Below are 17,639 nucleotides of genomic sequence, written 5' to 3' on the forward strand. Positions count from 1 at the left end.
GTCCCTAGCAAAAATGCCTAATTTCGCCCTTATCTGCGGATAATAATCAATTTGAGCATTGATATCTTTTCTGCTATGTTAGAAATTTCTTTCATGAATTGGAATATCGATGGATTGGAATATCGTAGGCAATAAAAATATAGAACAATCAATGTGGGACGTGCGAGACCCTTCAGCCCATCATGCACAGAACACGACCCCTTGTACAAGGGTCAGCTGTGGACCGTGCCTTATTCATTCTCATAGGTAGTAAGGTGATCTATATAATCTGACAATGGCAGGTCAGATTACTCTTACACATGAAAGGCAAATAAATATATATATCCCATAACTATTTCTATAAATCTAAGACACGTCCATTTCATACACAATTTCACAATATGGTAAAGTTGTATACTATGAGTGATGGATACTTTTTATCCATTTTTTTTAACGGTTTATAATCAACCATTTCAACAACTTATAAAAATCGGTGTTAATGTGGCATTTGGTATATTTGACTTTTAAAATTGACCAGGGTTACAAGCTTTAGAAAATATTGAATGAGGTAGATAGGAAGGTTCCTCCTCTTTGTTCCATTATCAAATATCCCTTTTCAAGCAGAGGAAAAAAAATGAAAAGAACGAAATCTCTGAAATCCCTCTCGTCCTCCTAATCTTTTGGATTAGGTATGATTTGTACCACATGGCTCAACCCTCTGTTATGAAAAAAACAGAACCCAATAGAATAGGGATGAAATTAAGTCTAAAATATTATGATTAGTATCATTCTATCTATATTATTTTCTTATTTTGTGAACATCACGTAGATTTGGGTCACCATGCCATGAAAATAAAATTGACCTCTTATTTGATTTTTTTTTTTTTTTTTTTTGTTATTTTCAATAAAGATATTCATAATTTTAATCTCTCATTTCTTGTTATAACTACCAAAATTTTTTTAAAAAAAAAAAATTAAAAACCTTAACGATAGTGCAATTAATTAAGGATTCAATGTGGATTTCAGTTAGTTTAACTGGTAAAATCGCTGATAGTTTTTTGATACAAGATAGAAATTCTACTCTAATATAATCTAAGTGTATGTGTATAAAACTCCCTCTTGGAGACTTGAACCCCGACCCTTGCCCCCCATATCTTACAAGTACTTATACTTGTGGAGTGACCATCGCACCAAGGGTGTGCGGTGGTATCGTTGATAGTTGAATAAGATATCTAGGGTTCAATTCTTGCCTACACCAAAAATCGATTGTTGTCTTAATCTGAAAATAAAAAACATAATTATCAGAAACGGACACCATAGTTTGAAACTCTATAAAAATAAAATAAATTTACGGACTCAATCAAATTCATTATACGAAGCATGCTAAAATGTCCTAAGCCATTAGTATTTTTTAAAGGGGAAAAATAATAAGGGATAATTATAGTAAACCCACTTTTGGTATAGTCCGTTTTCACTCTGCTTACTTGTGGTTTAAAACTTTACACTTTGCCTACTTGAGATTACTTCCGTTAGGATTCTGTTACCTACCTCCGTTAAAAAGAAGGTTAAATTTGTATTTTTACAGCATTTTTATGTCTCTCTCCTCCCAAAACATAAAACACATAAAAATTCAAGAGAAAATAAGATCAAAATGTGCTATTGGTAAAAAATATTATGCAATTTCTTAGAACTTCAACTTGTATTTGAACTTATCATCTCAACCACAAACAAACTAATTATACATCTGAAAGCATGATAAAGCCGTATCAGAAAAATTGGATAAAAATTAAAACTCCTAATCTAACTGAACAACGTTCAAATAAATCAAATCAAATCTCCTGCTCCCCATGTCCAAAAACTAGAAACCCAGAAAAGTTGAAAATCCAAAAAAGTTCAAACAACAAAAATTGTTTTAAACAACAAGAATTGAAACTCCTCATGTCCAAAAACTGGAAACCCAGATAAGTTAAAAACCCAAAAAACTTCAAACAACAAAAATTGAAACTCCTCATGCCAAAAAAAAATTGAAAACCCAGAAAAATTCAAAAACTAGAAACCCAGAACTGCCACTAGCTGACATGTGGAAAACGTATTTGGGATCTTAACTTGGCTGGGTTGTAACCTTAGGCCCTCGTTATGTAACCCAACTTGTGCACCTTATAACAGGAAACCGAATTAATCTTCCACAAAGTCAAAGACTGGCTCCTCGAGAAGAGTGGTTTCTCCTTGTACACAAATTTAATCTTCTAAAGGACCCTTCCGATGAGTCAACATTCCTTGTCATTGCAATTTTTGGTCCTATGAATAGTTTGGCTTTTACTATAGTGAGACTAGGAGCTGCTTTGAACAGAAGAGAAGAGGTGAGTGGGTTGTTGTTGCCAATCCAGAGAATTTGAAATTCATGGATGTTGCACATTTTAATGATCAAATATATGCACTTTGTGATAATGGCAAGCTGGTTCTTTTTCTTTCTCTTTTTCTGGTACAAAATGGCAAGCTGGTTCGCTTTGAACCTGATGCTCCTTTGGCAGGTATGGTCCAAGTTATTGCTGACCATCCACAAGATGTAGGGGCACACTGAAAAATATAGGCGCAGCACTTTTAGCCCCTATATTTTAACTTTTTTTTTATTTTGGTTCCTACATTTTAACTTTTTTTCCATTTTAGTTTTTACATTTTAATTTCACCACTTTTAGTTCCTAAATCAATTAATGTGTGTTATTTTGGTCCTTTCTATCAGTTAACAGTCGGAAATATCTGATGTGACAAACGGAGACTTAAATATTATTAAAAATCCACATCACCCATGACACATCAACATATAAATTTAAAAAATTAATTTATTAATTTTAACTAAATAAAAAAATTAAAAACAGAATTAAAAACCAAAATTCACAATAATTAAGTTCTAAAAGTTTCTTAAACAAGAACACCAAAAACACCAACCCAAATCTAAAAGATTCTCTCGTTGTTTCTCTTCTTACATTTTCTTAGCAACCAAACATGTAAAACACACAACGATCTTCAAATGAGACCAAAACCCAACAATCACAAAAATACCAAAACACAACATCTCAACCAAAACACTAAAACATCTCTACCGGACCCAAACAACCAAACACCAAACATCAAAACTCAACCAAACATAACAATAGACCAAGAAAATCCTCCACTAATTCACAACCTTTAAGCCCCACCAACGGCCAAAAAATCCAGATCTACCCACCACCTCTGAGCCCAGTTGACCACCTTCAAGGGCTTGATGTAGCGATGGACAATGTGCCGCTGGTGCAAGCAGGCGAGTCCGGCGAGGATTTGGTGGGCTAGATCGGAGAGCTGGCGCTTGTTCGCGATGTGCATACCTTCCAACGAGCCTCGATCCATGTACTCCAACAGGACTTGGATTTCGCCGTTGTGGTCGAACATGTCGTGGCATTTGACCACGTTCAGGTTGTCCACGTTATGGAGGATCTCGATTTCGGTGCAGATCTGGCGGCGCACCAAGTCCTCATGGTTCCTGTATATGACCTTGAGGGCGAAGACTCTACTCATCGGCTTGTGGATCACTCGGAACATGGTCCCTCCCGTGCCGCTCCCGATTCAATTGGCTGGCTCGAGCTGGGAGTAGCGGAAGCATAGAGGAGTCGCGTTTCTATTTCTGTGATTCGAGGTTTCTTCACAAGATGACGTGCTGGCGGCAGAGTTGGAGTTAGAGTTGGTGGAACATGGTTTGGAAGAGAGAGATCTCTGTGTTTTGGAAGAGAGAGAGGAAGCTTTGAGTTTTGGAAGAGAAAGGAAGCTTGGAGAATGTTTTAGAAGGGTTGGGGGAACCGGCTTTTGATAAGGAAGTTTTGGGTTGAAGTTTTTATTCTGATTGTGTGAATTTTTTATGGGTTTGTAATAAAGTTTAACTCATTGATCTAAGAATATGATTCCTGTTCTGGGGATGAACACAAGGAACACGAACACATTCTTTAGAAAAAATAATGAAAGAAATTTTTTTTTTTTTAAATTTAATTATCTTATTTCATTTTAAAAGAATTTAGAAAAAAACATGAAAATGTCTTTTTTTATTATTATTTTATGCTGACTTGGCATTTATTAAATAACAAATAAATTTATTATTATTATTTTATTTGCCATGTCAGCATTTACTGTGTCGACAGTACACTCCATTTGTCACGTCAGATATTTTCGGCTGTTGATTGATGGAAAGGATCAAAATAACATGCGCTAATTAATTTAGGGACTAAAAGTAGTGAAATTAAAATGTAGGGACCAAAATTGAAAAAAAACCAAAATGTAGGAACTAAAGGTGCATTTATGCCAAAACACTTCGTTTTTTATGTACATATATCCATAAAAATACTAAATGAAGCAAAACATTGTAAAACAGACTGTTACAAAAAACCCCATAAAGAAGCAAAACACTTCCACTCCTCATTACTAAAGACCAAAAAAATCACAAAAACAATAAAATTTGCAAAAAAATCTACCATTCAGTACCAAAAAAAAAAAAAAAAACATTGTATAGCTTAAACCTCAATTCTTAAACTAAGCAATAAATTCTTACACCAAAGCATTCAAAACCCAGAAAATCACATTACTAATAATCAACAAAAACCACAAAAACCAACCCAAAAAACTCAAGCTACCACTCAGTGCTAGAAAACATAAAAATAAATATAACCCCATAACATAACTACAACTTGAAAATTCATATCAAGCAAAAGACTTTTTACCACAACCTTAAAAACCCAGATAATTAAATAACTAATAGTTAACATTGAAACATAAAAACTTGTGTGGGGTGCTGATGTGTGGGGTGCTGATGGGGTGTGCGTGGGCTGCTGATGTAGGGTGCGTCTGCCGCTGAAGGGGCATGCGTGTGCAGCTGCACACGCATGCCCCATCAGCAGCAGACGCAGCCCACGTACACCCTGCAGCACCTCACCATGTAGCAACACACGCACTTCTCATTAGCACCACACGCACTTCTCATTTCTTAATCTCAGTAATTAAATTTCATCTGTGATAGATCAAAATTGTATCATATGTAAACTATTTAGTCACTGGTGACTATATCTGGGCTACATTACAATCATATGGTGTTTTTTTTGGTGTTTGGTGCACTGGAAAACGTAATTCAACAGAAAACAAGCCCAATATTCCACAATGTCACATACTCAACGAATCACGACAAATAAATTCTGCCTATTTTCAAGGTCACAACCAAACACCCAAAAAAAATAGGCCGATTTTCTGGAAAACATTTTCTGTTGAAACAACAACAAAAGAGCATAATTGATGAGTGAGAAATGAGAATGAAAACGTTATGTATGACCTGAACAAGCTCTGCCATAATCAAGTTAAAGTCAACTAGAAAAATTCTTCTATTCTTCTGTGACAATCAACATGAAAAATATTTATATTTCTTCTGAAAATTCTTCTTTCTTTCTCATTCTTTATATTTCTAAAATACCCAAATCATGCTAAAATACCCAAATCAGATATCGCATAACTTAAGACAGAGCATCCACAGAATAAAAAAGAAATTACGAAGCATGTACAGAACAAAATTTTTTTCAATACCCGGCAAGAAAACAAATAGATCTTTAGCAAGAACAAAGCATGCAAGATCTGAAAATTTTTTTTGATAGGTTAAAAAAAAAAAAAAAATTCAGATCAGTGTTGGTACCTGGTGGTTTTTGGTAGCAGATCGGTGTTGCTTGGTGTTTTGTTGATCAAAACTCTACGTTCAAAATGTATTTCTCAGATCAGATTAGACAAATAAAATAAAAAATAAAAATTACAGAGGAAGGCCCGTTGAAGAAGATGAAGAAAGAAGAAGAAGAGGAAGAAGATTTTCAATGGGTGACAAAAGAAAAGAGAGACTTACGCGCAAGAAGAGGCAGAGCTGAGAGAAGAGATGAGAGGCGTGGAGCTGTGGCTTGCGCAGAGCAGAGAGATGAGATAAGAGTAGAGGAATGAGTGCCTGAAGACTGAAGACGGAAAACACCTTGGCCTTTATTGAAGGGTAATTACGTAACTGCAAACTCAACCCCCAACGGATACATTAAACGCGCACCAGCTTTTAACAAAATGGACCGATATTCCTCCATAAACTCAAACGCGCATTCCTTCACAAATATAAAATGCAACTTTTACCAAAAAGTTGCGTTTTATATTTACCAAACACTGTTTTTGGGTTGGTGTTTTTGAAAAAGCGCTTTTTGGGCTTCAAATGCTGAACCAAACGGGCACTAGGTTCTTCTTCAACCAAACTCTATTGAAATAGATTAGCCAATGATAATTACTCTATAATTGGAAAGTCTTGAAGGGCCCATGTAGGTCACGTTAAGTAAACTCAAGTATGAAAATCTATTCTTATTAAAAAAATCAAAATGATAATTGCTTTATAATTGAAGCAATTTTTTTTTTTTTTTTTTTTTTTAAACTACTATGTAAGAAATTTCTTCATTGGTATACGATGGATTGGAATATTGTTCTCCGTGAAAATTTAGAAAAATGAATGTGGCCATGTGGAGACTGGAGATCCGTCAATTCGTCATGCACGACCCCTCGTACATGGGTCTATGCATGTAATATCACTTCCAGCAGTAGACCTTGACTTATTCATTCTCATAAATGACCCACATAATCTGACAAGGGCAGGTCAAAAGTCCATCAATCTTGCAATTCTATTCCAAATCCTTTACACGAGAACTGACTTGTTTCCAAGATTAATTTCACATATTTTTCATTAGAACCTAGGAAGAGAGAGTAGCGGTCAAGCATCTCGTCTACCTTATCTTAATGTTTGGGTTCTAGCAGTGCGGGACGCATTTGTACCGGGGTTGGCAGGGTTATCTAGTTGCGAGTATTACTTTGATACTCTAGTTCTATTTATGTCTTTTGGTATTGTACCGTATGACCATGTTTAGGTCATGTACTTTTATGAAGATTTGGATTTTATTTTTTTATACCTATTCGGTATTTGGTTTTATTTTCTTCCATTGCATTGTTTTGTGCTTGGACATGCATTAATCTTATCATTGCTGTACTTACTTGCTTACATGTTTGGATGATCATAACTTTACGTTATTGATCATTGTAGCCATAGTCTCTATGGTTGTCTGGTGTTTGATCAAGTTGCATTCAGGCGTACCATTCATATCATACTTGATCATAGTGTACTTGTTACTTATTCCTGCCTTTATACTTACTATTTTAAACTTTAGGGTCTAACCTATTTTATGCAAGTGTTTCAGGTATTGGTTCTAAGTTCAAGTTCTTGGTTTTAGTCTTTAGAGTCTTGGTGTAAGTTCCTTGTTAGTCTTAGGTTTCCAACTCACATTACAGTCGTGTTTGGCATTGGCTTAAAAAGCCAGCTTTTTTTTTTTACTATTTAGCTTATTTTTGCTACTATTCAGTTTATTTTTGGTACTATTCATAGGTCTCATTCTACTTTTTGGTACTATTCATGAGTCTCACTATACTATTTCAGCTAACTTTTAGCTTTATCTATAATACATTCAGCAAAACGTTTTCAGTTTTAGCTAAATAAGCTATACCCAAACGGACTCTAAGTATAGAGTCTGTATAAGTGTGTTTCGTCAAAAAATAGCCAAAGAGGGAGACTGAGAAGTAATGTTTTATTGTTGGTTTAATTCAGTGACAAAAGTTTGTAAGTAATGCTTTTAATGTTGATGTACTATTTTCTAGGTTTTCATGTATTTTGGGGTAGAGTATTTGAGCCTCTCCTTGAAGAATTGAAGGCTTGAAGCAACATCAACCAGTGATCTCACGACCTAGAAGGCAACCTGCTCTTGATCTAGCTTGCATGAGAGATCCACGTGGCAGTTACTTTTGATGAGAATGTAGATGTGCACCTCGTGACCTTAGGGGTGATTAGGTCGCGAGCTGCACCATCTTTGTACTCTATATGTACCTTCCACTGCACATCTACTAGTGCACACAAATACACAATTGTGAGGTGTGCCAAGCACTTTTATGAAAAGAGAGAGCTTTTCCTTGAGAAAAATCAAGTTCCCATCTTTCTTCTCCATCTCTTTCATTGTATTGATAGAGATTTTGTAAACCCCTTCCTCATCTACAAACACAAACCTTGTGAGTGAGAGAACATTGAGGTCTTATATTACCAATCACACCAGGATGGTGGCAAGTAGGAACGAATTTAGATCCATGGAAATCCCTAGGATGAGGCCTAAACAAATGTTTTGACTTAAGAGCTTTTCTCTCTAATATATGATTTCTTTTATGTGGAGGTATGTACACAAATTTTTCTTTAGGGATAGAACTCATAGTAGGCACAAAATTGAGTCTCACAAAAAGATTGTAACAAAGATTTTCTTCCTTTTTATCATTAGGTTTGACAATCAAACACTTAGCATGCATCTTCAGAGATTCATTTTCATATTTAAGATCATCAACAAGTTTGTTAAACAAAATAAGTTTAGCATCTAAGTCCAAACATTCAAAATTTTTTAATTTTTCAAGGGAATGTTCAGTAAGTTTCTTATACATTTCAACCAATTTGTTGGATTCATTGAGCTTAGCAATCAAATCATCATTTTCACAAACAACTTGCTGAATTTCTCTTCAAATTTCAAAGCATTTTTCTTCAAGAGTTTGACATTAACAATTTTAACACCACCCAAGGAGTCATGCAATGTATCATATCAAGTATGAGGATAAATACTCATAGAGGCATTTTCACAAACACATGGCATGTTACATTCAACATCATCAACAACATGCAAAGAAGCATTATCCATGGCAATTAACACAAAGGGTCAAGGATCACACTGAGATAATTAAACAAAAACAAGTGTACTTGCTCTGATACCTATTAAAAGCTCACTAGTATAAATACTGTAGCTAATTTAGACCCCAAAATTTTAGTTTTGGCTTGATTATTTTTTAATCTAAACACACTTAATGCGGAATATATGTCATTAGCAAATTAATTAATCAAAGCACTCAAAAATTGTGTAGATGAACATATATGTGCAAGGAAAATATTTTAAGGGCAGTATGGAAAAGAATAGCAAACCTAGGATAACATGTGATGTGTTATCAAAGATGAAAACCAAAAAACTAGACATAGAAACCTCTTCGTAGCCCTCTAAGCCGAAATGATCCACTAGTGAATAAGTTGAACAATGATACCAAAAAGACCGTCCAAGCCTAATCTACTCAAAGTACTTGAGCTCTCCAAGCTCTAGCTACCAACGGATTTCTTAGAGTTTTGTCTTCACTAACTTCCTGAATCCCGCAATATATGTCATTAGCAAATTAATTAATCAAAGCACTCAAAAATTGTGTGGATGAACATATATGTGCAAGGAAAATATTTTAAGGGCAGTATGGAAAAGAATAGCAAACCTAGGATAACATGTGATGTGTTATCAAAGATGAAAACCAAAAAACTAGACATAGAAACCTCTTCGTAGCCCTCTAAGCCGAAATGATTCACTAGTGAATAAGTTGAACAATGATACCAAAAAGACCGTCCAAGCCTAATCTACTCAAAGTACTTGAGCTCTCCAAGCTCTAGCTACCAACGGATTTCTTAGAGTTTTGTCTTCACTAACTTCCTGAATCCCGCAATATAGCCCAATTTCACCGCCAAGCCTCACCAACTTATTTTGATTTCTCTCTACTTTAGGATTTCTTTTATGTGGAGGTATGTACACCGATTTTTCTTTAGAGATAGAACTCTTAATAGGCATAAAATTGGGTTTCACAAGAAGATTGCAACAAAGATTTTCTTCCTTTTTATCATTAGGTTTGACAATGAAACATTTGGCATACATCTTAAGAGATTCATTTTCATATTTAAGATCATCAACAAGTTTGTTAAACAAAATAATTTTAGCATCTAAGTCCAAACATTCAAAGTCTTTTAATTTTTCAAGAGAATATTCAACAATTCTCTTATACATTTCAACCAATTTGTTGGATTCATTGAGTTTAGCAATCAAACCATCATTTTCACACAAAAAATTGCTGAATTTCTCTTCAAATTTCAAAGTTTTTTTCTTCAAGAGTTTGACATTCACAATTTTAACACCACCCAAGGAGTCATGCAATGTATCATCATGAGCATGAGGATAAACACTCATATAGACATTTTCACAAACACATGGCATGTTACATTCAACATCATCAACAACATGCAAAGAAGCATTATCCATGACAATTAACACAAAGAGTCAAGGATCACACTTAGGTAATTAAACAAATACTAGAGTGTTCAAATTAGAGTGTTCAAATTAAACAAATCTTACATGACAAGCTGTTATACGGGTTGCTATTAATGGGTAGAAAAATAATTTTAGTGATATGTTCAAATTAGAACTAATAACAACTAACCACCTATGATTTGTTGTGAAAATGTTGTGAAAATGTTGTAAACGTAGCACCTCTCGTGGAATATATGGGTTTCAAATTAGACATAATTATAATAGGGTGAAATGACGTTATTTGTCCAAAAAATATTTAATTTCTCACTATTGATAAAATAAGGGTGGCGTTTACTTCGTAACACATACTCCTTGGTCTATCAGGTGCTTCACTGCTTAAGTCTAGAAACTTTCCAAATTCCCTTTTTTGACGGCTTGAGGTTGGGCCAATAGACTTATACATTTGGAATTTTTAAATCATTATTTCTCAAGTAGTTGGTGACTTGGTGTGCAAATTGAAACACAGATAACCTCAAATGCTATGAAACAAGGTCTTAACAAATTGAAAGGTTACCTTAAATATTGCTTAATAAAAAAATTTAATTTGATGCTCAAATAATAGAACAAAACTACTGTGTTTCAACTATTTTATACATAGATTTAGACCCAAAAAAAAAAAAGTTCTGGATCCTGCCAAAGAGACCAAACCAATAAAGATTTTTTATTATATAGTATATGATATTGATTTGGTGTGACATGAAGAAAACAAGAAAATGATTCCCCTCTTCATATGTTTCCCTCTTTCTCCTTATTTTGAAACAATAATCTAAATGATCATGGACAATTGGGGTTTCTACCAGGACCACCATAATAAAAGTGGTCTCCATAATTTATGATATTATAGCAATTGGGATTCGTTGTCTGTGTATGACTGTTCCGGGGACCTCTGAGAACTGTTTTACCATCAATAACATTGAGTCTATCGAAGTAACTAGCCTTGCCAGGCCCTTCTTCAGGGAAATGGCCACTGCCCATTTGTGTTGTGGTGTGCTGTTCACCTAGCTTTAAGTTTGTCACCTCTCCTCCCCATTGAACGGATGAAGCACTATCAGACAGGAGCGAGAATAAGGAAGATGGCCAATATCCGAAGTTTCTTTGCGCAATTTTCAACCACCAGTCTCCATTTCCATTAATGTCCTACTTCATTGTACATGTCATGCAAATCAGTTTGTAAAATTTTGAATGATAAATGAAGGTGTAAAGACTAATGAAAGAGAAAAAAAAAAAAAAAAAAAAAAAAAAAAAAAAAAGAAGAATCTTTTTGTGCAAAACAACATGGACATTTAAATTCACTGTTTTAAAAAATAAGTTAGGTAAAAATAAATTTTTTATAGAAAAAAAAATTAAAAATATAAATTTAAAAAGTTGTATATAAGAATACATAAACCAAGGAACAAGAATTTCAAACATACACTGTTACAACTAAAACCAGAAGAATTTCAAACATATCTTACTATGTGTATCCAAAAAGTAAAAGTATTTGATAAAGTAATTAAATTGAAATATTGTACTACCTTATAAACATAGAATTCGAGTGTACGTTGGGTATCACCATAGATGGAATAAGGGGTGACTGTTGCACCCACCGCAATCTGGTTGTCGACTTGAACAAAGCCAGGGCAATTCAGATTGTAGCAACCTGTGGTTCTATATGAATCATCCTACAGCCAGGATAAATAAATAATAAAAAAAATTAAAAATTAAAAAGACGTTTTATAAAAATGAAATAGTATATATAAACATGGCTAGTGCTGGCAGGTAAGTCAAATATTAAAATACATACAGTCCAAAACGTGAAGAGTCTAGTTTGGTGATCTCCATATAGATTTTCGTAGACCTGTTTTTCCACAGAATAATTTTGTAAAAAAAAAAAAAAAAAAGGGAAAATTATTAGTAATTAATTGTTTAGCATGCGCCTAAAAGAAAAGATGATGATGAAACTATATATACTGTTATGCCGGCTTCAATGGTATCAAGATCTTGATCAGGGTCACCAGCTGCAATCCAGAATTGAGACACACTGAACTCATTTGTTTCCTGGGTATGGGGATTCCACACGTTCATATTTGCCATCATTCCATAGTACTTATCTCCTTCCTCAGCAAGCAATGCATACTAGAAACTCAACCAGAAAAATAAAGGCTGTGAATGTCGATTTGAGTCCTTCATTATAGTAGATACCGTTGAGCTCAAACCTATTAATAATATTGATTAAAAATTCAATATTACCTCATGGGTAATTCCAGCGGAATCAGCATTAGGGATGGAATGGTGTTTTTTCCTTCCATAATTTGCTGCAGAGCCTGCCCTTAATAAATCTTCTTCTTTAGTTCTTCTTATGGGAATTGTTCCTTCTGGGCACCTTCCATTCAAGTGCCATGGCTGACTCACTTTGGGCTCGGAGTTTGAAGAGACGTCATTGCTCTCATGGAATGAAAACCCTTCTGGGTAAGAACTTGGTCTCATCTATTGCATTCAGCATAGATACCAATGCAAACCCAGCCCACGCCATACATACAATAAGTATCAAATTACTCGTGATACCAAATGAAATTTACTTAATAAAACTAGTTACCTGAATTGTGTGATTTTTCAACAAAGGATGATCAAAAGCTGGTTGCTTGTTTATATCTACGCAGTCGATTATATCTCCATCTGGACTCTGTATCAAATACATTTTCTCAACAAACGTACATAGATATGGTTTGAATTCTCACTACCGTAATAAAATTACACTGCTATTGTACATGGGACTTACGAAGACACCACAACCCACAAAAGTGAATGACTCTTCTAAGACTAAAGCAGAAAATACAATATAGAACACAAACATGTTATATGAAGTGATTAATAACCTCGATGGATTTAAGAGCAGGCTTGTTAAGGCGCTTCAATTGCTGCTGAACCTCCAGTTTTTGTTTCTTATTGAATATGGTCTTAGTGTTTCTATTTCCAACTGATGACATTGGTATGAGAAAGAACAAGCAGAAAGTCATCTTTACCACCCTTGACCACCTCCTCCTGCTTCCACAAGGTAGAGCCATGAGTGACTAGCTAATATTCAAATCTAGTAGCTAGCTTTGGTCGTCCCCTTTGCAATACATAAATGTGAGATGTAATAGCTATCTTTGATTGTCCCCTTTGCAATCCCCAAACGTGCATTTGTTCACCCTCTTTGAACTGTTTCAAGTGCTATTTATCAATATATATACAGATACAAACTTCTATAGTAAGGATCACCCTATTTTTGGCCATGTCTAAAAAGATTTTGATTTAGCTGTTTTACATTAATTTTTTCACCTTATAAGTACGAACTTCCTATTTAATTTCCTATTGACTACTGCGATTCTTTTGTGTCTTTGTCATTTTGCAAGATTGGTCAAAATTCAAGGGAAATAATTCATCTTCTTAGAATTGTTCTACAGGCTAAAAATTTAGGAAGTTTGTTGTTTTATGTTAAAATTAGAGAATTTGAGATAAATGAGAAATTTTGTAACGATTTAATTTTTGATCTGATTTGAAGAAAGATAAGAATGTCTATTTTTTGGTGGAAAACCTTGTGTTAAGATAATTTTTCATATTTTTCAATGTCTGCTAGCGTAAGAAAAAATGAGTCAAAGGAAACTATTTTTAGTCAACAAAAAAATCATGCCTCATTTTTAGAAACTGTTTTCCACTATTTTATAATTTTTTTCTTTTTTTTTTGGAAAACTACTTAAATCTCATGGCAAGTTAAATAAGAGAAATTAGATGATCGTTTTCCAACACATTTAAGGTTGCTACCAAACATAGTACAATGACATAGTTTTATAGAAAATGCTTTTGGAAAATTACTCATTTTCTAGAAAATATTAACAACAAAACAAAAAGAGCAATAGTGGGAAGTGAGAATAGATGAGGTTTAAATTTTGTAAAATAATTTTATTAATTTTTTTTGAAGAATGCCAAAATGAAATTTCCTTATATGTCTTTAAATTTATTTTAGGAGTAGTTTTAAATATTCTTTAGAGTTTTTATATGAGGTGTACTTGTACTTCTGATAACAAAGTATTAGTCCCAAAATTCTGGGTCGGCTCCTATGGATCCAAAACAGAAAAATATAAACCATCCAATTCCTTCAACCTTTTGTAATCAAAAGGTTTCCTTATGAAAATTACACTACTCACACATAGAAAAATAACAAAATGATATACAATTTATATCCAAGAGATGCGTAGACATATTGCCATGAAAATATAAGTAATTGCAAAACCAAAAATCTATACTATCAAGATTGTAAAATACTTATTTAAAAAAAATTTGGAAACACTTTTATACAAATAAATTATATTAAACTTATATTCAAGCGATGCATAAAAATATTTCCATAACTTGAAAAATAAACCATTGTAAAATGAAAAATCTTTTATGTTAAGATTAAAAGAGTTTTTTTTTTTTTTTTTTTTTGGGTTGGAAACAATTTTGTACAAATAATGTTGTTCTTGCATGGTTCGAATCTACCTAGAGGCCAGGCTTTATTTCTTTACTTCTTACATAGTTTTATTATTTACCAGTGAGTAGTACTATTATTTTCCATACTAGTCTCTTCACCATTCTGGCTGCTAAAATTTTCAATTTTAAGGCCTATTACTCCTAATATGAAGAGAACTATCATTTTCTGCCCTAAATATCTGAATATTAGTATGTATGAGGGTCGCAATTTTACTCTTCTCGCAGCAATACTATGTGATAGTCTGACAGACTTTGGTGGGCCCATAAAACAAAAAAGTAGACCACAACCAAGATTGGAACTCTTTTGATGCTCTTACTACTCTCAACTCTCACATAGAAGCCACCGCAACCGTGTTGCTTTAAACTTTAAAATCAATTCCAATGTTGTTATTTGACAAGATAAAGTTATTTTGGTTATCTTTTGCATAAGTGAATTAGGTGAATATGATATTGTGTACATTAGTATATTAGTTATGGGTATTGTGCAACACTGTGAATGTAAAATGAGTGCATGAAAATATTTGGAGTTTCTTCAAAGAGCTAGGGACCGCCCCCGCCTCCCCCCCCGCCCCCAAAAAAATTAATTTTAGCAATTTTATTTTATAAAATTATAATTTTTCCTCCTACAATATCATTGATTCTTTTAAAAATAATACTATAGTCACAAATGTTTCTACAATATTTTTACAAATTGTCGAGATATAAAATTCTTATTGGTTCATATCTAGGCCCACAACTTATATAATTTTTTTACTTATCAATAACTACTCACCACTTCATTAATTTATAAAAAAGTTTGTGTCTTTAACATTTTCCTCCTTTTAATGGCCATAAAAAAATTAGCACAATAACAAAAATTACCAATAACAAAACTAAAAAAATTAAGCTCAACCAACAAAAATTACCCAAAACAAACAACCCGGCCTTTTAAAAAAATTTAAACAAAATTATTTTGTCCTTACCTAGTAGCAAACACAAGCCAAAAAAAAAATTTGAACATCTAAGCAGCAAAGTTGGAAGCCAAAGTTACCGCACGCAACTAGCAATAGAGCTGCCCTCCTGACTCCAACTTCTGACTCTATCCTTGCAAAGTGCTATAGACCATACATCATGGAAACTACATTGCAAACAATAATTCTAGGACCACACCCTTTTCCTGACCCTTTTCTTCAACTTTCTTATGTGATTGATTGTGAGTGATATAGAAAAAATGGTAAATCACAGTCTGCCACATAGATAATTGTCTTTTGTATAAACAAATGGACAAAGTTTTAGCTATAAACATAGTTGTAGCCTAAGGCTACAATTTCCTTTAAAAAAATTAACATTACTACATATTGCTGATACCGAACTTTGTCCAGCTTCAATTCACGGGTCAAAATAAAGACCATAAAAACAAACAAATTGAAAAAAGGTACAAAATCATGAATTCCAAAGCCAAAAAGGGTGAAAATAAATACAAAATGTTTGAATGGTGAATCGAAAAATGTCAATGATTGAAAAATCCATTTTACAGCAATTAAGATTGAAACCCCAATTGGGTATGGTTAAAAAGTTGACTTTTTGATCCAACCATTGGATCGTATTGAATTTTGAACCTTCTCGTAGGGCATATTTTTCTTTCAAAATGATAGTTTACGGGCCAAAATAGAGTTAAAACAAATGAGATATCAGCAAAATATTGAAAAACCTAATAAAATCTTCACTGTTTTTTTTAAGGTAACCTAACAGCTTATAACCCAACTCCGCACAATAAACTATATCAATTGGGCAAGAACTGGAATTAGAGGTTGGACCACCTTGATGAACAAGGTCTTAGCTAATTATTATCAAGAGGGCTCGATGATATCTACTCTCGATTGGAAGATATGGATTTTTCTAGAAAAAACGTCAAAAACATTTTAGCACTGCGTCACCTTTGTTTCAAGCGTGATATCTCGATAGTTGTAGGTCTAAATTGAATGAGGCTAGACCTGTTAGAAACTAGACATCTAGTGCTTTCTGTGAGTATAACATTTGAAGAAAACGGAGCTTCAAAGGCCTCCAAACAATAGTGTGAATATCGCGCCAGAAATTTATAAAAAATAAAATATTAAAAAAATTAAAAAAAAAAAAAAAAGACGAAAAAAGGCTATAAGGTGGCAAAAGTAGGAGGCTAGCATTAGTGTGTCAGCATACAGAATGCTACATGCCCCTTGCCATGGGCGGGTAGCACTAGGATCTCATAAGAATGGTGATGACTAAACTCCCATTTCTTTATGATGAAGAATCCACAAGGCTTAAAAAAGATTAATATCTATTTAAGAGAGAGAGAGACCCTTTTAATCAATCTTTACAATATTTCTATTTACTATTGTGACATGAAGCAATATTTCAATATTTCAGTGTGACATGAAGCAAACAAGAAAATGGTTCCCCTCTTCGTATGTTTCCCTCTTTCTCCTTATTTTGAAACAATAATCTAAATGATCATGGACAACTGGGGTTTCTACCAGGACCACCATAATAAAAGTAGTCTCTAGAATTTATGATATTATAGCAATTGGGATTCGTTACCATTGTCCGACTGTTCCAGGGACGTCTGAGAATTGTTTTACTATCAATAACATTGAGTGTATCGAAGAAGCTTGCCTTGCCAGGCCCTTCTTCAGGGAAATGGCCACTGCCCATTTGTGTTGTGGTTTGCTGCCCATCTTTCTTTAAGTTTTTCACCTCTCCTCCCCATTGAACCGTTGAAGCGCTACTAGACAGGAGCGAGAATAAGGAAGATGGCCAATATTTGCACAATTTTCAACCACCAGTCTCCATTTCCATTAATGTCCTACTTCATTTGTACATGTCATGCAAATCAGTTTGTAATATTTTGAATGATAAATGAAGGTGTAAAGACTAATGAAAGAG

At 33.8% G+C, this 17,639-nt stretch overlaps 1 protein-coding gene and 1 pseudogene across 1 annotated transcript; both read right to left on the reverse strand.

The window, feature by feature from the left end:
* Window positions 1-2,929: 2,929 nt before the first annotated feature.
* Window positions 2,930-8,057, reverse strand: LOC115984693 (annotated as a pseudogene).
* A 2,964-nt stretch (window positions 8,058-11,021) lies between these two features.
* Window positions 11,022-13,213, reverse strand: LOC115984694. Its single transcript, XM_031107711.1, has 7 exons — window positions 13,103-13,213; window positions 12,823-12,909; window positions 12,477-12,713; window positions 12,198-12,362; window positions 12,031-12,084; window positions 11,762-11,908; window positions 11,022-11,384 (listed from the first exon to the last, which is right to left on the reverse strand). The coding sequence occupies exons 1-7, from the start codon at window positions 13,211-13,213 to the stop codon at window positions 11,022-11,024; spliced, it is 1,164 nt and encodes a 387-aa protein (XP_030963571.1).
* Between the last annotated feature and the right edge of the window lie 4,426 nt (window positions 13,214-17,639).

Source organism: Quercus lobata, chromosome 4 (assembly GCF_001633185.2).
Source record: "Quercus lobata isolate SW786 chromosome 4, ValleyOak3.0 Primary Assembly, whole genome shotgun sequence".
Classification (NCBI taxonomy): Eukaryota; Viridiplantae; Streptophyta; class Magnoliopsida; order Fagales; family Fagaceae; genus Quercus; species Quercus lobata.

Bases quoted from the DNA above. Each gene is read 5' to 3' on its own strand.
- LOC115984694 (XM_031107711.1), bottom strand. From the start codon at position 13,213: ATGTCATCAGTTGGAAATAGAAACACTAAGACCATATTCAATAAGAAA. The intron at 12,910-13,102 runs GTTATTAATCAC...TATTTGATACAG, and splicing joins CTGCTCTTAAATCCATCGAG to AGTCCAGATGGAGATATAAT. The intron at 11,385-11,761 runs GTAGTACAATAT...ACAATGAAGTAG, and splicing joins TCGAATTCTATGTTTATAAG to GACATTAATGGAAATGGAGA.